This window comes from Falco punctatus (genome assembly GCF_963210335.1).
Source record: "Falco punctatus genome assembly, chromosome: 7".
NCBI lineage: Eukaryota > Metazoa > Chordata > Aves > Falconiformes > Falconidae > Falco > Falco punctatus.
The window spans coordinates 47,983,256-48,004,172 of record NC_137587.1 but is presented as its reverse complement, the minus strand read 5'-3'; the positions used below and the strand labels follow the sequence as shown (position 1 = coordinate 48,004,172).

At 43.2% G+C, this 20,917-nt stretch overlaps 2 protein-coding genes across 7 annotated transcripts in view; one reads left to right on the top strand and one right to left on the bottom strand.

Annotated features, from left to right (window-relative positions):
• Positions 1–4,139: 4,139 nt before the first annotated feature.
• KLHL28 (kelch like family member 28) lies at positions 4,140–17,304 on the bottom strand. Of its 4 annotated transcripts, none has more exons than XM_080397272.1 (5): positions 17,191–17,304; positions 13,336–14,234; positions 9,882–10,325; positions 6,953–7,161; positions 4,140–6,322 (listed from the first exon to the last, which is right to left on the bottom strand). In XM_080397272.1, the coding sequence occupies exons 2-5, from the start codon at positions 14,232–14,234 to the stop codon at positions 6,159–6,161; spliced, it is 1,716 nt and encodes a 571-aa protein (XP_080253398.1). In that variant the 5' UTR covers positions 17,191–17,304; the 3' UTR covers positions 4,140–6,158. The 4 variants fall into 4 exon arrangements, with proteins under 4 accessions (XP_080253398.1, XP_080253399.1, XP_080253400.1 ...); XM_080397273.1 differs by lacking the exon at positions 17,191–17,304 and adding an exon at positions 16,271–17,171; XM_080397274.1 differs by lacking the exon at positions 17,191–17,304 and adding an exon at positions 16,329–17,171.
• A 281-nt stretch (positions 17,305–17,585) lies between these two features.
• Positions 17,586–20,917, top strand: part of TOGARAM1 (TOG array regulator of axonemal microtubules 1) — a 45,075-nt gene continuing 41,743 nt past the window's right edge. For 2 of the 3 annotated variants that reach the window (XM_080397262.1, XM_080397261.1), the window contains exon 1: positions 17,586–19,153. In XM_080397262.1, coding sequence (XP_080253388.1) covers positions 17,678–19,153 — 1,476 coding nt within the window. In that variant the 5' untranslated portion in view covers positions 17,586–17,677. The remainder of the gene's footprint in view (positions 19,154–20,917) is intronic. The other variant, XM_080397263.1, reaches the window with a different exon arrangement.

Here is a 20,917-nt window from a genome sequence, read left to right as displayed (position 1 = left end):
CATGAGGTGTGCACCCATCTGCCCACAGCAGCTCTGCCAGGAGACCCGAGCGCGCGGGTGGGTGCCGGCACCCCCAGCCGCCCCTGTGGCGGGAGGGAAGTGAACACGGGGTGGGACGGGAGCATGGAGACATGACGATTTTTTGTTTGGTTTCTCTTGGTCTGTAATGATGGGAATGACCTTACCCATGAAGGAGACCACATACTAATGCAAAGTGGCAGATGATTAATCACTTGGACTCTCATTTAATCCAAAACTTTAAAATAACTGAGTAGAAGCGTGAGCACGCTGCAGCTGGTAATAAACAGTTCTGGGGTTTTTCTACACCGGAGCTTTAGTGGCAAAGAGAGACACCACTTGAGAAGCTTCAGGTAACATTAAACCAGTTTACTTTGCCGTATCTCCCAGATACCACTTCCCATCTGATAACGCTGGCGGCACGGTCCTGCCTTGGTACCAGATGCCACGGAGCAGCGAAGCACAGGCAGCCTGACTCACCGCACTGGGGATCGATGGCCAGAGGGGAGCCCAGATGGCCAAAGCGGTGTTTTCCAAGGAACGTACCAGTCCTATGAAACCTTTATGAACTTTATAGGCAGCTAGGTCTGTTAGACGTGAGTGCCAGGCACCTGCCTTTTCCCTGGGGCAGAGCAGTCTCAGACCAGCGCTGGGCTGCCTGGGGGAGCCCAAAGCCATCCTTTGGCTGGCAAGGGATCTTCTGGCCTTGCATGTTGACCACCTCGGGGAAAAAGACAGGTTTCTGAGAGCTGGGTTCAGGGATGACCCATCTGCAGGGGCAGGTGCTTGCCAGCCACCTTTTCCATCAGCAGATGTTTGTGCTATCCCTGTGAGCCTTTATTTTCAGATATTTATGGGAAGGTGCCATACTTTTTCCATAAAGAAAGGCACTATACTGCAGCTTTCCAAATCAATATTTACTGGATGCACCTACGGTGGGCTTAGAAATATTTTTTTTATAAATACTTTTATATTTTCTCCCATCTCTGGTTAATACTAGACAGCTAAACCCCTCTAAGCTGCATGCCTTTTACCATTATGTTCCTAGGGATTCCTAAAATTAAAGTCTGTGTACTAAGTACACTTGGGACCCAGAGAACGAGTAGGACTGCACTAGCTGTGGATTACACCGCCTAGTGCTGTTTGAAGCCAAATACTATTCAAGGTGTTTGTATTTTTCTGACACAATCTTATTTTTTTTTAATATAGGTAACTTTTATTTAACTGGGAAAAAAAAACCTTCACCTGCTGTGTCTATCCACCAAAGGTGTTTTGAAGTACCTGCTACATCAATGTGTAATAGCAACCTTTAAACCTACAGAAAGCTAAAACTAAGTCCTTGATGGGTATTACCTGAAAGTCTTTTATTAATGCAGTAATTTTTTTTTTCTTTTTACACCCCAAGGAACTCCTTTGCGTATTTTCCTTTTGTGCCAGCTTCAGCATGACTAAGCCTATAAAAGGCAGTGTTTTCTAGCTGGAGTTCATAGATGACGTGATACTGTCTGGTTTACGAACAGTGTTGTTGAGTACCTCTGAGTACCAGTGGTAAATGGCATCTCCTACAGCAGCAACCAGAAGCTGAATTCAGGCCTTGGGCAAGAAAGAGTTCAACACACTAATTCCTGCTCTCAGCTATGTAAAATATTAGCCGTTTCTGCCTGTATTTAGGTCAAGACAGTACAAAAATTGTTTCAGCGCACAACTGCCAAACCATAAACTTCCATTTCACTAATGGACAGAGGGGTGCCTGGTGTTACTTCATGTAAACCATCTCCCAGAGTGAAACCACCACCTAAAAGACAGGTGCAGAGCTGTCTAACAGCAAACTAGAATTATTTAGCTGCAAACCCCCTTAGGCCCTGAACAGATCATGTTTCTGCACTCACTCAGTGACTGCTGGGTCTTTACCAGGAGAGAATAGTCTGCACAAGAGCTTTCCAGAGCATGCTCTTCCGCCAATGAAAGTGGGAACAAGTGGGTTTCTGTTCCTTTGATGGTTACTGGTTCCTCAGGGAGGTGATAGTTACAGCTACAGGGGCAGATGGAAAATAGCAAGCCACATACTAAAATCCTCTTCCAGAGCTTTTAATACCAATGGGGTAAAGACCCAGTAACACTGTTATTGAGGTCAGGGTCCTCCAGGCAGCTCAACCCTCCCCAAAAAGGGCAATTGTCCTTCTGTCCCACCTGCCCTTGGGTCTAGCTGTTACCTTGCAGCACTGAGGCATCACCATTTTTGATCAACAACTCACAGAGATGTTACTGGCTTAGAAGAGAAAGCTAAAGCATTATTTATATGCACCATCCAATAGAAGTGTAACAGTGAGGGGGTTTTTCCCCATGTTTATTTACTAAATTGTTTCACATTCAATGAAACAGTTACAACAATACTTACAAGAGCATTATCACAAGAGCAAACACATTGAGAACACTAGTAAAGACCGAGAATGCAGGTTACAGTTATTTTCCTGTTGAACTCAAATGCCACTTTTGTAAACAATAACAAAACCAGAACGTTGCTGCTACAAAAGATGTACACATAAAAACACTCTACGTACACAAAACTACATATATCATTTTATACTCTCAACCAAAGCACTCTGGTCAACTCCGAGTACAATTTGGTATTCTCTGTACAATTATTAAATCCTGCTAAAAATTATACTTATCATTGGGTTTAAAATACAGCACAGCGCATAAGGCAAAAAAATAGGAATTATCATCCAGTTCTTTGTGTTTCAGTTAAAATATCAAGAATTTAAGGCAAGTTTGGACATTTTGCATTGTTTCATATAGTGAATGGGGACTTACAGATGGCAAATTCACAAAAGTAACACGCTATCTTCCAGAACAAGTTAACTGGTTGTAATGCGTACTGGACACATTTTCCCCTCTAGGAATTTCAACAAGACTTTCTGAAAGAAAAGCATATTCCTAGTAAGAAAGACTGTCAAGAAGCTTACAGATGAGTAACTGGAGAAGGAAAAAAAAAAAAGCGCAAAATTCAGGAACTGTATGTACACATATAAACTCATACCCATTTTAAAGTGCTTTACAGATAATTTTGAGTGATTAAGAAATAGAACTGGATGATAATTTATAGTTGTATGACATCTTATTTGAAGGTCCCTAATTTTTAAACTGCAAGACAGACATTACAATGAGAGTATTCTTCTTTAAATGCAGATTTAAACTGATTGTTGTGTCTGCTCTTCCTATAACCAAGCACTTCAGTGAACAGGACAAGCACCCAGAACAGAAAGTGAAGATGGCATGATTTTAAGTGACACAATCCCTAAGTTGATACCATGTTCAATCCATGTCTAGCTAAACAGTTTATTCAAGAACAGCAGTATAGTTCATTACATGTTTTTTCCCCATTTTTCATACCAAGCCAGCATTCTAAAAAAATGTTTATGCTGCTATCTTAAATTTAGCAATACCATGTGACACAGTAAGGGTCCAGTCTCTACAACCTAATTTAACATTACTACTGCCTAGGTAAAGAGAATAAAGCATTTTGCCATTTTAAGTGCTTTGACTTCCATAAATCAAAGGTGTTTATATACATATTAAATAACCATCAACACCACCCTGACCTATGGATTTTTTTGTTCTGATGAAGCCAAAACACCTTTTATACCTTGCTATATCACTGTCTACTAACTGAAAACAGTGTTTACTAATACTTCCAATCAGAACATGTATATGAGCATCTTCATTCACAAATTCCTATTGGAGTTAAACTCTAAAAGGTATGGCATATAATGAACTGCATGGAAAGCCTCCAATAAGTAAAAGGCATAAGCTTCTCTTTTAGGCAAGGAATTTTTATTATTTTAATATTAGTTTGTTAAGCATCTTTATCTCCAGTGTATATTGGAAAATCTGATAATCAATGGGATCTCTGTGAAACAGACTGAAAAGTAAAACAGCACAGGTAACCATTCCACTTGTGCATTTACCTGAACAGAACGAGAAGGCAATCTACGCAACAGGCTGAAAAATCTCTGTTAACCCCTAGCCCCAAACCTATTCCCCTTCCTTCTCCTCCACATGCACAAACACACAACATACAACCAGGTACCTACTTGTGTCCTATCAACAGATTCACTGGAATAATTAAATTATGCTATTATTGCTATATAACTAGAATCCTTAGTGGGTCAAACTGCATGGAAAATGCTGAAATTGTTTATTTTATTTGCTTTTAAAGTCCTGCTTAATTCTACCAGATCTGAAGAATACATGCAGGATTGTAAAATCTGTGCAAACACCTGTTACCTACGAATAAATAATGTTTTATGGTGAAAACACCCTTGTCTCCTTGACTGTTTAAAATCTGAACATTAGCATATGGAAGAACAAGGAACACCACTGTTTGCCTGGCTGCAATTAGCTTTGCAGGAGCTTAGAATAAATGAAGTACACTCAAAACCCTTCCACTTAGCATACTTTTAACAAAATGGCTTTTAAAGCAACTATTTCAAATATTATTGCACCTTCAAAAATAATACTATATGGGCTTGGAAAAAAAAGGGGGAAACATTAAATTAACATTAAACAAGGGGAAAATAACTCTGGAGGAAGAATTCTTCAGTACTAAGCCTGGCAATACACATACAAACATAAAACAGAAATTCAAGATAACCATGATTCCTAGTTAAAAAGCAGAAGACAAACTGTAACATTCTAAATTAGCTAAAATTCATATTTATTCAGTCATCTATTTTAAATAATGGTTGTAACGCACAGCATGGCTTTCTATTTCTCTGCCCAAACTTTCATTAAGTTTAGGGCTATCACAAAGTTTTATGTCTTGAGATTCTGGTTAATCACGGGAACTGACCTTCAGTATTCCATGGCATAGGACACACCAGGGATGATGAACTATGCCCTGTGCTTTTCATTCATTGCGACTTGTGTCAAAGGCAAGACTGAAGAACCCAAGATGGGATCTCACTATTCACTCCCTATGTATGTATTTGTGAGAACAATAAACAGATCTGAAAAAAAAAAAATAATGTAACAAACAGAGCTCGTTCAGCACACTGTAATTCTTGACAGTTTTCATAGGCACAAATGTATCAAGCAAATAAAAACACTAGAACAATCAAAACAATCATGCTTTATGCATACTGCACTAAAATCAGTAACAGCCTTATTGTTAAGTCCTACATTTAGCACCATTTTTATATCTGAACACTCTGAGAAAGCAGTCATACATTCTTTTAAAAAAGGAAGTTATACGGAATATGGACACAAGTGCGCTTGGGAGAAGGATGGGATGGATTCAGTTTTGAGTATTTATTTTATTTCATGCTATGAATGCTGCTGTGGCGTCTTCCGATGCATTACTGTTGTAATTTTTCCGTGCATTACCATTGAAAAGACACAGCAGACTAGCAAGATCAAGTCATTTAATCTAGTACTCATTTATCCACAAAAATAAGGGAAAGATAAAAACGTGATCTCTCTTCACCAGATCCAAATATTTCATTAAGAGGCAATAAATTTGCCTCTTCATTTTTTTGAGTAGTATCATCCCAGCCCTCCTATCAGTAAGCAGGTAACAAAGGGGAGTGTACAGGCAACATACTATGGCATTTATTATTTACAAACCTTGAGATACAGAAACAAGGCAGCCCTTTAGTTACTGTTCATAAAAAAAATTATGAAGCACTGGCAATTTCTTAATATGAAGACACAACCAGACAACAATCAGCAAACTGTCCAGTCATACAACACATTCACACATCTCCCACCCAAGCACAGTAAACTTCATGTTTTATAGTAGGCAGGAGGAAGAGAGAAAGCTGTAGAAAGTGAAAGGGTTAGATACACAGTAAGTTTTCTAACCATATCCCAGGCATGTACAGTACTCTCTAAAATTCACTGCCATTAACAGGACACTATCTAAACCCAGCCGGTAAATAAGCTTTCCGTTCCTTCTGCCCATGTCACTACGCTAACAAAGGCCGAATACCAGAAGAAAACAAATCCTTCCTCATTTCTTCACCACATTCCTCCAACCTTCCAGCTTCAGAAAATGCAGCTTATGGTCTCCGCCACCAAGGTTTGTTTTCAAGCAGATTAAGCTCCACCTTTGCGTCAGGTCCATAAAGTTCTGATTTTCATCAAAGTGCAGTCAAACCAAAATTGCATCGACAGTACATCATCCCAGCAGAGTCCAGCCAGGTATCCGAGATGGGATCGTATTTCTGTACAGTGTTCAGATAGGATGACCCTGAATGACCTCCAACTACATAAAGGTAGTTATCAATTACAGCTGCACCAACTCCTATGGGGGGAAAAAAACCCAATAAATCTCAAATAGATTGCATGATCACCAAACATGGAAATAAGTAGTACTTTTGTTCCTAATTGAACACTCTCCCTCGCCTCACACCAGCTCAAGGCTGAACAGACAAGTTCTCACAGCCTCTATTTTGGGCTGTTTTTAAAGAAAACAGGTGTAAATTAAGAGTCCCTCTCTGTTCTGGTCTTACACTCCTTTTTTACTGTTCTCGCATCCTTTCCTATAAAAAAAGCAATGATCTTCTGTCCCAGTGCTCCTTGTTAGGGAGACAGAAGAGGGGATGCACTACTGAGTCTCAGCGTAAAGTAAAATACAGCAGAACAGTAACCACAGCATTGCTGAAATGCACTCAGAATCAATGAAGAAATGGAAGGTAGAGTAGAAATATTACTACATATTATTTTTGTTACAGGTCTGTATTAATACACTGGACTAATTAAAAATGAGTAAATACTTATTCTTTCACACAGCTCATTAAGTGATATATATTTATAGATGAAATGCAACACTCTGTAGACAAGTCACTGCAACTTTATTGCAGCTTCTCTGAGGTCAAACAGTTTATTTCTGAATGGATATCACAGTTAACTGCTGAGTTTCATATGTCCCTACCTGTTCTGGGTTCCTTCATGGGTCGACACACAGTCCACTGATTTTGATGAGGATCATACCTCTCAATGCTTGATAGGTGAGACACACCATTGTGTCCACCTACTACAAAAATGAAGCCCAGCATGACACCGACGCCAAAGTTTATTCGTTTATCAGCCATTGAAGCTACTGTCTCCCACGAATTTTTACTTGGATCATAACGCTCCATGCTGCAAACACAAACAAATAACTTGTGAGGCTTGGATTTTAGTGACATTTGAATTTCACTCCACAAGCAATCTGCATTTGTCAGAGGTACATCTAGTTCTGTCAACCAGCGTTACCACACACAGCAATAATGCAACATAAAGAGAAAGGGCTTGAGCTGATGGAAAATTCTGCAATGTAGTTGCTTTGTACTACCCAATGGTAGCACACAAGAAGCTAACGCCAGTGTTATCACTTCAGAAGCAATCAATCACATCCTAGGGTCCTTTGACAACAAAAAGCAGCTGGAGGTTCTCAGCAGAGCATTGCCAAAAAGCAGTTTTAACATATTTCATCCCAACACAGCAACTGCAGTTCAGCTGCTTCTCTGATGTCTTCATGCCGCTACCCTGGATCTTCAGGTTACATAGTGAAACAAAGCAAGATTTTTCAAAGCTGGCCTCAGAACTGAAAGGTCTTCCAAGGATGATTGCTGCTATTTATAAAAAAAGCAACCCATGAAAAAATGGACACAATGCAGACCTGAAGTATATCTATTTGGGTAACACATCAAATCAAAAACTTAATTGAGGCTTGCCTGAAAATAACAGGCAAAAAATAAACCCAATGTGGAGAGCATATTCCTCAAGAAAAGTAGTAAAGAGGTTGCTGACGAAAAGACTAAGGACAGAAGAGGCCTTCAGGATAAAATGGAAATGAATCATAATTATCATTATTATTAATTTTCACCACTGGAGCTGTACAGATGGTCACAGCCATTAAGACACTCGTGACACACAGCCATTCCCTGTCCGAAGCACAGCATGAAGGGGCAGAAAAAAGGGGAGGAGAAAAAAATCAGAAGCAGTACAGCACTGGAAAAAAGGTGCTTAATTACACCGTAGTGCTTGTATGAATCTAGTGACTGTATGGTATAGCATATTACTCACATCCTTGAATAATTAATAAACCCAAAATTATTCAAAAAAAGGCAAACAATTAAATATCAGATTCCACTAACTCTACAGGAGCTACTAGCGATTCTTTTCTGACCGAAAAAGAGTGAAGGAGTAAGGCTACTGTAGAATTCTAACGCTGTTAAGAGCTTTCCCTTTAAAGGTACCAGCCTGATAAAGACATTTCCTCTTGCTGCAGTGGTAAGTCTCACGCTTCCTGGAAGGAGGTTACCAAGTTTCCCTTCCAAAAGCCTTGTGTACACTGAGTGTTCAACTTTTGGGAACCACTTCTGGCAAGATCGAGAGCTCGATCATCTTCCCTTTGTTACAGTCTGGGCAACAAGGCTGCAGTGGAGTGAGCACCCCCCAGTAACTCCCCATACACCTGCTCTACTCTGCTTCTGACTCTGCTTTAAGCTCCTACTCAAGCTAATAGTTCTGTATGGTACAAAGGTGGTACAGAGCAGAGTGACCACAAGAGGCATCAGCACAGCTGAATTACTGCTGGTCAAATTCTCACGTGAGGAAATCCTACAGTCAACAGAAAACTTTTGGAGATGGTTTCCAGGTCTATTAAGTATTTCAACTGTTCACACAGCTCAATTTAAAATATAGAGCATCAGAATGATATCACATTACATTTCATAAAATCCTGTCACAACCATACCAAACAGTTTAACTTATTGCTGGTTTGTATTTCAGTAACGGAATGAAAACTACTTAGTTATACTTTCCTATTTGGAAACCAATCCTTTGCTTCATAAACTGTTTTATATAGAAACATATCAAGTATAAAAAGTAAGTACCATTAATGAATAGTGTAATGTCATTACACTACACTGTTAAACAATCCATGTATCCCTTCCTATAATAAATAATAAAAATCTTGCTTCAGCTATTTAGATTTGTATTTTATTAATTTGCTTCCTGGAGGTCCATATGGCTGATTTGTTCCCATTTTAATAAAGAAAAGAGAGTACAAATGACTTTTTGGTCTAACTAAATGCTCCTGTCCATCTGTAGACAGCGATGTGGAACAGAACAATTGAAAGAGCCGTGCTGGTACCAGAAAACGTCCTCGTGGGTGTAAGGCCTGAAGGAATCCTAGTTCTACCCAGGGGCCAGACCAGTAACATCATCCTGAACTTTACTATTATCATTGAGACTACTTTAAGATTCCAGCCGAGATAAACACTTACTTTGTGTATATTAAGCACGTGGAAAATGATACTCATTTCAACAAGCGCTTTCAATGTTAAAGCTAGCCACACATCCTAGTGTTTTCCAGGCTTGAGGTGCAAGGATTTACAGAGCACTGGCAAGGTGCTAAGCAAGCCTCTCCAGAGACCTCAGTAAATGAGATGCAACACCATGACAGACACAAAGACACTACCTTGGGGCCTGAGCACATGAGCCCACACGTTATTCTGCTGAGTTAACCAGCTTGGGTGTGTGCAAGGTCAGGTGTCTTGCACCACCTTGCTTAGTAATATGTGTATGTGTCTTTGTCTTTACTATTTTTCCTTCTTGAGGATTTAAAAACAAAACAACACACAAAAACCACAGACAAACCAGCTCCGAGCTGGAACAAGTAAAGGTAAATTAAAATAAAGATTTCCCAGTTGAGTTATTAAACTGATACGGCCCAACAAGGATTAATGAGCTACACCGTGGATTTCCAATCTATCTTAGAATATTTTTAAATAGTTGCTGAACGTAAGCTTAAACAGTGAGTTTTGCTGATTTCCAGCCGATGATATCAAGCTAGACACATCAAAGGCACATACCTGTTCATATGGGCAGGACCATAACCACCAATGGCATATATCATTCCATCCAAGACAGCTGCAGCAAAACAACTTCTTGTTTTGTTCATCGGGGCCACTAGCTGCCACTCCTTCACTTTAGGAATGTATTTCTCTACAGTTCGTAAATAAGATTGCCCGTCGTAGCCACCTAAGGCGTAGAGTTCTCCCGCCAGAACCACCACTCCCAGAGTACTCCGGCTCTCAAACATCCTTTCAAGAGATGTCCAAGTGTTTGTATCAGGGTCCCAGCACTCCACTGAATTCTCATGCTTTCGGTAACTGATGCCTTGACACACGTGGGTTGCAATCCCTCCTACCACATATATTTTCTGGTCTAGGACACATATTCCAAATTCATAGCGGGGAATGCTAAGAGGTGCCAGGCCTATCCAGGAGTCATTCTGGGGAAAATACATTTCAACACTGAAACAGAAAGACAAAGATTATGTGACACCTAACTTGCTAAAGCTCTGTGAAGTGCAAATGAGCATCAAGGAACACAGCCTTAAGATTATTTCCTATGTCCCATCTGATGTTTGCTATTTCTTCCAATAACCCAAATGTAAGCTAAAATCAAATGCTGTTTACTGTTCTGATGAGTTAAAACCCCAGGGCCTCACCATCCAGTGCGATGCAGCAACGCAGCAAGAAGCCACAGCACTAAGTCTGAGACCTAAGATGATGGAATTTTGGAAGTACAAACCAGACAGACTCACGGAGAAGGTAGGACAGCATCGTGGATAACGCAAGGGAAGACTTGCTGATGTGCTGATGCCACAGCAGCTTTTGCAGGTAGGCTGTGACTGAGGTAAGCAAAAAATATAAACCAGAGGGTAAACTGGGTGTGGTGGTGGTGGTGGAAGTCAGAACAGCCACAGAGATGGGAGAGAAAGGAGAATTAAGAGGGGGAAGCGCGTGCCTACACATATGTACAAACATACATTTAGAAAGTGCCATTTGTAGTTTTGTAAATACCTATTTTACATGTACTGTATTGTTCTAATTTGATATTTTATTTAAACTAATTTGAAAAAGTCTGTTCTCAAAATACTGCTTATTTGCATTTTCTTTTAATTTTACTCAGTGCTAAAATACGGTGAGTTTAGCCTATCACTTATGAAGTCAGGTCAATCTACCTAAATAGTTAATAAATTACTTAAATGACTTAAAAGAATATCTAGTACACAGGGAATATGATCTGTTGGAAGAAGGGTTCGCCGGAGTCAAGAAGATGCTCAATATGAGTTATGCACCTTGCTCAACTTTATTAGTTTCTAATGCTACTTATATAGAATCGATACACATGCACATCCGTAAAGCAGAAATATAATTGGTTAGTAGTCTCTAAACACGCGCGGTTCTCACACCCCTAATTACCATGTCTAAAATAAGCATTCTATCCATGTAGCTAATTGTGTTGCTGTGCTTCAGCCTTGTAGTTTGTTACTATTTTCCCATACCGGTCCCTATCTTTCTTGGCCCTGCACCTGCTTTCCCAGCAGCTGTATCTTGTTACAGCCACGGCCTGTTGGCACAACATAATTACTTGGTCTCAGGATTCAAGAATAGCTCAAGGCCACCTTTCTTGTTAACTTCAGCACAGCAACTTCAGTACAATTCTGATTACAGGCCTATTCTAATACCAGGCCTGGATTGTGCAGATCTTCAGAGATTCTAAGGCCATGCTTCTGCAGCCGTTCTTCTACAATGATCCCTTCAAAAAACGTACAAGAAAATGAAGCCACTGGAGAGCCACTGATAGTCACTAAGAACCCAAAAGCAGAGACTGCCAAAACAGCACGCCGGCTCTTGATATCAACAGTCGGGTTAGAAAAGAGCAGTACTCAGTGTATTCTAAGTAATTTTGTTATTATGAAGCAGCAGCAGCTAACTGTAAATGAAAAACAAGCCTTCCTGCAAGTCAAAAGGAAAAGTAGAACAAGAATAGTGAAATTAAGGTTTCCTACTTCACAATTGTAATTGTATTAGGACTCTGTTTAATCCATCCGAGACTTCTTTTTTTGTATGTCAAGAGCAATTGTTTAACCTTAACTCTTAACTGAAACAACAATTTAGGAAAGACTAAAATGGATAATAAATTAAGGAAGAGTAAGTTTTTGTACACATTACAACATGGTTAATAGTAGTGAAGAACATTTTTTTTTAAATATTAAAATAATCCAAACTACATTGTTATGTAATATCATTACAGTCACTGAAGAAGCTGTGAAAGAAACAGAGCTGAGGAATATCAGAGGATGGAGTTAATAAAAAAATCTGTTTGAGTGAATAAAGCACAAAACTCCCTTTATTTTTTTAATTTATAAAACCAACAATTCCCGGTCCCAACATCTAGTTTACTATTGATCCCTATTATCAGGAAAGTTAATTTTAAATAACTTTAACATCTCTAAGCACAGCAAAAAAGAACATACAGATCTTCCCAGGCTTTTAAGTATATTTATATATACAGAAGCACAGAACTGTCACAGAAGAGAGCATCTCAGAGTAAACTATTATCCCAGAATTCAGCTGTGGAACCAGTCTGGGTAATCTGCTATAACACAGAAAACGTTTACCGAGCTGATAACGGTACATTCGACATCAAAGCACTATACATGTAATTGTAAGTACATGATATACACAGACTCACATATAGTTTAACTACCATTTCTGGTAATGTTAGTACAATGTTATCAGTAAACCCAACCATATTAGTACAGGGAAGAAATTTATTTTTCTCCCTATTATTTCCTTTTGCTCACATCACTAGTGTCAGCGATGTACTCCAGTAATTGGAGAATTATTGTTTTTATTTATTTATAAATATATCTATATATGAATTAAAAAAATAAAATCATTTTGTAAACAGAGTGAAGAAAGATGGGCACATACCTGTTCCTGCCAGCAGAGACTAAAGTCATGATTATATTTTGACCAAGAATGTGACACGGCTAAGAACTACCTCTTCACTCTTTCCTGATTAAGTCTATTTTAATTCCAGTAACTTTTGAGTTATCAGAAAGTATATTTGTCATATATTAGGTTAAATTTCATTATTTGATTGTCTGCAATAATAATAGATCAGGGAAAAAATTACGTAAAGTGAAAAGACCTGAAAGGATAAAGAAGTAATGTACAAACTATTATTAACCAAATTCTTAATCAACAGTATTAAAATCCCATTTTATAGCTATTTGTGTTGGCACAAACAAAACCCTGTGACAGATTACTGGTGAAATCAAAGAGCATTCTGAATTCAGAGCTTGTCTTTTTTTTCAATCTACTTAAAGAGATCTTATGAAGGAAAGCAGTAACTACAATCCTGCAGACCACAGCTCTTCAATGACTGTCTTAATCCTGACCCAAGGTGATAACAAACATGCGGGAACATCACACACTCAAGTGCTGCTACAACTTCACTATTACTTACCTTTCCAAACATGCAAACAGTCCAGCTTTTCCTCCTACAGCACAAAGAACTTTAGGGGCACAGCGAGGTCGTGTCATCAGCATGGTCTGGTGGGAAAGTCTGTGTTCAGGCATAAAGTGGTATTTTAGGGCCTCATTTAGCAGATGTTTACAAGTATGGTCATCACGAATGAGATGGTTTGCTTCATATAACCTCGTAAGAAACTTAACACTCAGCAGCGGCAACCGAACGCAATGTAGCAGCTGTGCTAAGTACTTCTGTCGCTCCTGCACATCACATTTGATCCATGACTCTAGTGCATAAAAAACTGTTTCTTCTGTCACAACATTCAAGCAGTCATTGGAAACAATTTCATCCAATTCAGAATGTGTAAGCTCAAAAAATTCTTCCGTCTGACAAACATCTTCAAAGTTTTGACAAATGTACTTGTTAGCAGCCAAGTAGAGGTCGTGGCAGCCATAGGTCTCTGCAAAACGGGAAATCCCGATGCAATTTCCAGGATCAAGCTGGCTTTCAAGAAACGCACAGCACTCCTTCACTACCAGTTTGATCTGAAGAAGATTTGCAGCTGGAAGAAGCGACTCCACAGTGTCTTGTGAGATAAACACAGTTCCCGTGTAGGCATACTCCACGATGGCCTGCAGGGCCGTCTCATCAATGCACTGGAACTCCACCTCTGAGTTTTCCTTCTCAGAAAGATTCCCAGTGAACATGGCTTTGAAGTACGGACTGATGCTGGCAAGCACCACTTTGTGGGCATGGATCTTGACATCACCAACTCTAAGGATAATGTCACAGAGCTCGTGATGTTGGCGAAGGAGGTTCAAGCCTTGCAGAAGCTGTTCAGAATGCAAGTGGGTTAAGTTGGCAAGCATGTAGGTTGGAGACGACTGGTCCATCTGTGACAAACAAGAATTTTAATGCGTTACTCAGGGCTTCACTTCAACAGCTTCATTAGTCATGTTACTTAGATATGCCACACGTAACATTTTAAAAAAATATTTTTCCTTTTTTGCTTTTATCTTAATTAGGTTTATTATTTTCCAATTTACTTTTTCAATCCCTGTGCACTATGTTTTTTCAGGCAAGTTAAATCCAGGACAATCAAATGTTTACTAACAGCATATACTATATTAATTTTTGACTTAAAACAACAACAATAAAACAACTGCCACCTTTTTTCTTGTTGTTCTGGAGTAAAAAGCATATTATCTGAAACACCTAATAAACAATAGGATTCTATATCAGGTATTTCAGAGAACTGAACAGCAACTGAAATAAAGAATAGAACCAGCTCATTTGCAAGAAAGTTTTAAAAGTTTTTAAACTACTTTGTGCTACTTGCCTGGCGGACTATGTAGGGCTACTGTGGTGCAGCCAAGCCCTGCTGTGCTTCCCCTCCAACCAGTGCTGTGGGCAGGGCCCCACCAGGCAGGCAGGGACCAGCTCTCCATTCCCACCTCCTTGCCCAGAACAGAAAAGTCCCTCCCTCCGCACACAGAGGGAAGACTCGCAGAGCAGGCTGGGCCCTATGTGCAGAAGCAGAGGTTACTGTACTCCGCACAGGCAGAGGAACACAGGAGAAGGGGAAGATCCTCGCCTCACCTTACAGAGTATCTTCCACCGTGACAGAAACCCCCCAGTGGACGTGCCCTCACCCTCTGGAGAGATCAGACCCAGGGAAGACCGGGAGCTGGGCCTTGCCACCACCATCAAGATGCAAGAGGTGGGAGCTGGTGCTTCCCAGGGTGAGCAAGGCGTGGTCCCAGGTGGGCAGGTCAAGCATCCTAGTATCTATCACCTTTTCCACACCCTCACAGCACCGGCAGCTACCCACACTTCCCCACAGCACTAGCAAGGGCAGAGAGAAGGATGCTCATTCCTACTTACAGCTCCACAAAACCTCCAAACACTTCTTCCACAAAATTTTAGTTTGTGTCGTGACACCTGAAGGCATTATGATACTTGCTCTAATTTCAGTATCGTTACAATTCAAATGGTGCTGCCCACCACTACCTGTTGGAGAAGCAGTTCTTCAGTTCTTTATTCAGACTGAATTATTATACAAGTGAGAGGGTGGAGAGTATGAATGTGTCAGGATCCTGGACCATGAGGAAACAGAACAATAGTTCTACAGAGAACACTGCAACCATCCAATTTCTGAACTGAAAAGCCGATTTAATTTTGATTTACTAAATGACTACACAAACTTCAAGGACTCACTACTTTTATCTTAAGCAGTTCATTTTTACAGCTCTTTAACTGACATCTAATTTGCAGTGAGCCTACCTAAAAAGCGCTCAATCTGAAAGAATAAAATTAGCTGCCAACATTTAAATACAGAACATAATAGCATCGACAGAGAAGTGAAGGCTTACAGCTAGGAATAGAAAACCTCTCACCCATTAAAAGACAAGTTCACAACTCTATACTGGGGAAAAAAACACCTATCTAAAAGAACGTATTTTAAGCAGCACAAATATTTTTTGGGGGAGGGAAGCTGTTCAGCAGCTAAAACTTTATTTTCCTTTTATGTTTGCAATCAGTTCTTAACTTGATTCTACAAATATGCAGAAATCATAAAACACAAGGTAACACTACACAGAAGGCAAAAGGAATAACTACAGCTGAGACACAAAACCTGTAAGAACAGTTATAAATAGCTACACTTAAGTTATTCTGCAGAAATAAAACTTTTTGTACCAACTTGGTAGAGATGCCTACTGGTGTATCTTGCATCCTTCCTGCAGGGCAATGCTCGCCCACACCACACAATTGCATGTATTTATTTTTTTGTTGAGCAAGAGGCTGGAATGTTAACCAACCCTGAAGAAGGTACACTAGCCCAACAATCTGCACTCACAGAAAAAATCAAGTAGTTGCCCCTAGGCTCTGGACTATCAGACTCTTTTCACAGTCTGTAGGTAAAACTTACCTTGAAGAGCAGGGAAAGAGTTGTTGGAAATAAAAAGATTAACTAGAAGTGTAAATACCTAAGCTCACTTAATGAAGGCTTTTACTTTTCTTGAAACCACAGTATGCAACAATGCCCAGTAAGTGATGCAGAGCACAGCATTTTCTTTATGTGAACAGCAGGAAGAGCTCCAGGCGCTTTTCTGTTCCACGGTAGAATTTAAGTGCTCGCTAGTTCCGTATTTAGGGTACAAAATGGTTGGATGCAGTCAGCAACTCGTCTAGTTTTGTTATTCACTACACAGCATAAAACCACAAAAGCACCCACTCCAAGCGCCGAGCTAACTTTGGTTCTAAATATCCGACACATCACAAAAACCATCTTCTGCATGCCAAAACCAGAAATCCGCATGCCAACTGCAAGAAATAAGTTACAAGCGTAAGCTCTCTGGCTTATGAAATCTTAGGATCTGGGAGCCGTTGCCCTTAGCCCCGTGCCCGCAGGCTGCCCGGGGGCGGAGGGGCGCGGGGTAGAGCCGGGCCGCCCTGCCGAGGGGCTCCCGGCGGAAATAACAGCAGCGCGGACCCCCCCGCCTCTCCCGGGCGGCCTGCGGGGAGCTCGTGGGACCGGGATCTCGCACCAGCCACCCCGCCGCCAGCTCCGGCACTGCCGGGACGGGACTGACACCCTTCCGCCACCGCTCCGCTTGTACCAGTGTCTTCCCGGGGTGGGTGGCCGCCCCCCACCCACCGAGTACTTGAGGCCGCCCCTGCCCCGCAGCACGGTGCCGCTCCATTCCGCCCGCACTCCGCGGAGCCGCTCGTGTAACAGCGCTCGCCACCACGATGCAAACGGGCACGGAGGCGCTGCCGACACCGAGGCAGCCCCGGGCGGACAGACCGAGCCTCTCGGCCGCGGGGACCCGCTCCGGCCGGGCTCACCTGAGGGCGGGGGTGGCGCAGGCCGCGGCGAGGCCCGGCCCGCGGTAGGCGCCTCGCTAACCTCCGCTCGTACGGCAGCGCCCGGCAGCGGCAACGTCACTTCCGGGCGCCACCGCCCCGCCCCCCCACCCAATCAGTGGCGGGGAAGCGCCGCGCACGCACAATCCCCTGGCTCGGGCGGTGCCACTCCACACGCCGGGGGGGGAAGGGAAGGAGGTTCCGCTCCACCGGCGCCCGCCAGCGCAGCCCCGGCCCCGCCTGCTCCCGCCCCGCGGCTCTCCGTTTCGGCAGCGGCGTCCCCGCGCTCCGCAGCGCCGTGTGTGTGTGTGGCGGGGGCGGCAGTGAGGCGTGTGCCGGTATCCCCCAACCCGCCGCGCCGTGGGCGGTGCCGCGCAGGCGCGGTGCGGGCCGGCGCCTGGAGACGGCGGTGTTGTGCCGCGCGGCGTTGCCGGGGCGGGGGCGGCGGCGGCTCCGTCCCGCGCCGCCCATGGCCGTGGCTGTTGCGCTGCCGCCGGCCGCCTGCGCCATGGAGGAGCCGGCGGGCCCCGAGCGCGGCGGGCGGGCGGCGGGTGAGGGTGATGCCGCCGCCGAGGAGCTGCCGTGGGGGCTGCGGCCGGTGCTGTGTGGAGAGACCCTGCGCGGCCGGCGCCGCGGGCCCGCCCGGCCCCCCCGCGCTCCTGCCGCCGCTTGCCTGCGCGCCCTCCCGACGCCGCCCGCTGCCCGCCGCGGCCTAGGTGAGCTCTCCCGTAGCCTGGCCTGGCAGCTGGGCGGCCCCGGGCCCGCCGGGCAGCGGGAGGAGGAGCCCGGCGCCGAGTCGTGCCCGCCCGCCGGCCGGCCGGGGCTGCTGGAGGGCCAGCTGGTCGCTGAGGGCTCGGCCCCGCCGCCGCCCCCCGCCCCGCCCGGCAGCACCGGCCTGAAGTTCGGGCTGTTGCCGCCGGAGCTGCACGCTCGCCTGCTGGACCAGGAGGACTACAGGAAGCGCACGCAAGCCGTGGAGGAGCTGAAGAGGGTGGTTGAAGGTGCCAGCCAGGCTGCGGTGACCTCCACCCCTGCCCCCAGCCTCCTGGGCCTTGTCCAGTTCCTCTGCTCCCTCCTCGATGATTCGAACTTCAAGGTGGTGCTGGGGGCTTTGGAGGTGATACGTCTGCTGGCCCTGCGTCTGGGCGACCAGGTTCAGGCCTTGCTGGCACCTCTGGTTTCTGCTGCTGCTAAAGTCCTGGGGGACAACAAGTTGGCCATCCGGCAGGAGTACAACTGCCTGTTCCTGTGGCTGATGAAGGCAGCAGGTCCCCAGGAGGTGCTGAGCCTGCTGCTGCAGCAGGAGTACTTGCAGCACAAGAACTCCAGGGTCCGTGAGGAGGTGGTTAACATCTGCATCGTGGCCCTCCTCACTTACCCTGGCGAGGAGCTGGACTTGGTCAGGCTGGCATTTGGGCTGGCTCCTGCACTGGTGGACAGCAAGCGCAAGGTCAGGCATGCTGCCATGGAAGCGTTTGCTGTGCTGGCATCTTCCATGGGACCAGGCAACACCACCCTTCTCTTCAAGGCAGTGGATGCAGTGGAACTCGAGGATGATGGGGATGGAGTGATGCACGCAGTGCAGGCCAGGCTGGCCAGGAAGACCTTACCGAAGCTAGTGGACCAAGGGTTTGTAGAGTATGCTGTGCCCTTACCATCATCTGGTCCTAACAGGGGGTCCTGCTTACCCCCTGGCGCAGATACAGACTGGCTGTTGATGGGCAACAGGACTCAGAGCGCACACAGTTACTGTGGGTATCATTCAAGGGATGATGCTCTGCATAATGTTGGCTCACACTATGCATGTGCCGATCTGGGTGTAAGTCCAAGAAGAGTCTTGAGTGCGGGTAAAGGAAAAAACAAACTGCCTTGGGAAAATGAGCATGCTGGAGACAGAGAAGGTGGATCAAGAGTTAAGATGCCTTCCACAAAGGGTGTGGAGCAGGTATGTACTCGTAGCTTACTGGGCTCGTTTATTCTAAAGCATGTTCCAAAGGGGGATTGGAAAGTTGTCAAAGGCTTATTAAATGCCGGGTATTTGCGAGGTATGGTTGATGCTATAATATTTTATGTGCAAAGATCTCTATACATGTATCAATCTGGGTAGACAAATTTGAGAGCTCCTTATGTCAGATTTAACACTAGTAGGAACCAGACAACTTACCACAAAAAAATGAAAAAAAAAAAAATTTTTTTTTTAGGTTAGCTAGATTCCATGTGTCACTTATGTCTAGCCATAGTGACCTGTCTCTGACAATAATTAGATAAAACCCAAGGAATGAGTAAAAGAGTAGGGAAACTATTTCAGAGTTTCTGTTTATATATTTGTATTTCAGAGTACTTGACTGACTGCAAAGGTTGTCCTAAACACAAAAGCTGTTTGGAGGAAAACTGACAAGTTACTTCATCTCAGGCTTTGAAGGCAGAGCACTGGAGTTTGGCTCAGCCAGTGCTTTTTGGCAGTGCACTGACCGGTAATAAAACTTGAGGATTGCCAATGTCTATGTGGCTCTTTTTCCTCAGTCAGATTTGACTACAAAAAATGTAGGTCAGGCTGAAATAGCAATTCTGATTGACTGGAATTTTGATTTTATCAGTTACTGATCATGTCGGCAGCTGCAAAGGGAAGGAAACATTGAAAAATTATTCAGGTCCTTTTTACTTTGGCAGTAGTTCTGTTCAGTGACATCTGTATCGGGTACTGTCCACGTATTTAAGACCTGGGAGTGTATTTGTGTGTGGTGGGTTTTCTGTTGTGTGTGTTTTTTTGGTTTTTTTTGGGTGGGGGGGTCGTTTTTGGTTTTTTTTTGGTTTTTTTTTTTTTTTAAACTGGACAGGTTTAATTTATACTTGATCTTCAGCAAGTGCGTTTAAACAAGTAGATCTTTTTAAAATTTGGAAGCTGTTTAGAAAAGACTTCCTCACTACTGTGTTTACGTATTCAGAATTTAATCCTTAGTTGCTTAGTAACTGTATTGGATGAGGTCATAAACAGGGCTACTTGGTGAGGGCTAGCTTTTAGTGAAGTCTCTTAATAAAAAGAAGTGCAAGTTAATGTTATTGTAGTGATAAAAACTTGAACTTCACATATATATTTGTACGCACACATGCCCATGTCCTTTGTTGGTGTGTTACCTTATTCCAACCCCTAAAGAGATTGATCTGTATCTTTTTGGCTTGATGAATCAGGCAACTAAGTTCCTCTGGGTTGTCTACAAAGCAAACGGTCTGCACAAGACATGTAGGAAATGCCTTTAGATCAGGAAGGGTTTCCTGTTTGAAACAGCTTTTCAGTATTGACTAATGCAACTTGTATAAATAATCATTAATTGCCAGCGTTCTCTAGGCAAATTGGGCAGAGTTCTGCACTGCTGTTTGGTGCTGGCTGGGTTCATGTTTTTCTGTAGACTTCAGACAAAAAGCAAGCCAGTACATGCACCAAAACCTGGCTGTTGCTTGGCGTGGTGGAAGGTCTTCTGCCTCAGACAGCCCTCTATTGAGTTCACCCTTAGGCGCTGTGGAAATCTTTCCTTTTTTTTTTTTTTTTTTTTTTTTTTTAAATCTCTTTGTACTTGTGGTTGGATTTATCCCTCTAAATGGGGAGGTGGAGCCAAAGTTTCCAACCCAGGTGAGAAAGCAATTAATTTGTAGTTTCATGGTTTCATGTTGCATATGTAAAGTGCATTTAGAAATGGTGTGAACTACATAT

Bases quoted from the DNA above. Each gene is read 5' to 3' on its own strand.
- KLHL28 (XM_080397272.1), bottom strand. From the start codon at position 14,234: ATGGACCAGTCGTCTCCAACCTACATGCTTGCCAACTTAACCCACTTG. The intron at 10,326-13,335 runs GTAAGTAATAGT...TTTCTGTTTCAG, and splicing joins CTGTTTGCATGTTTGGAAAG to TGTTGAAATGTATTTTCCCC. The intron at 6,323-6,952 runs GTAGGGACATAT...TTCCCCCCATAG, and splicing joins CATGAAGGAACCCAGAACAG to GAGTTGGTGCAGCTGTAATT.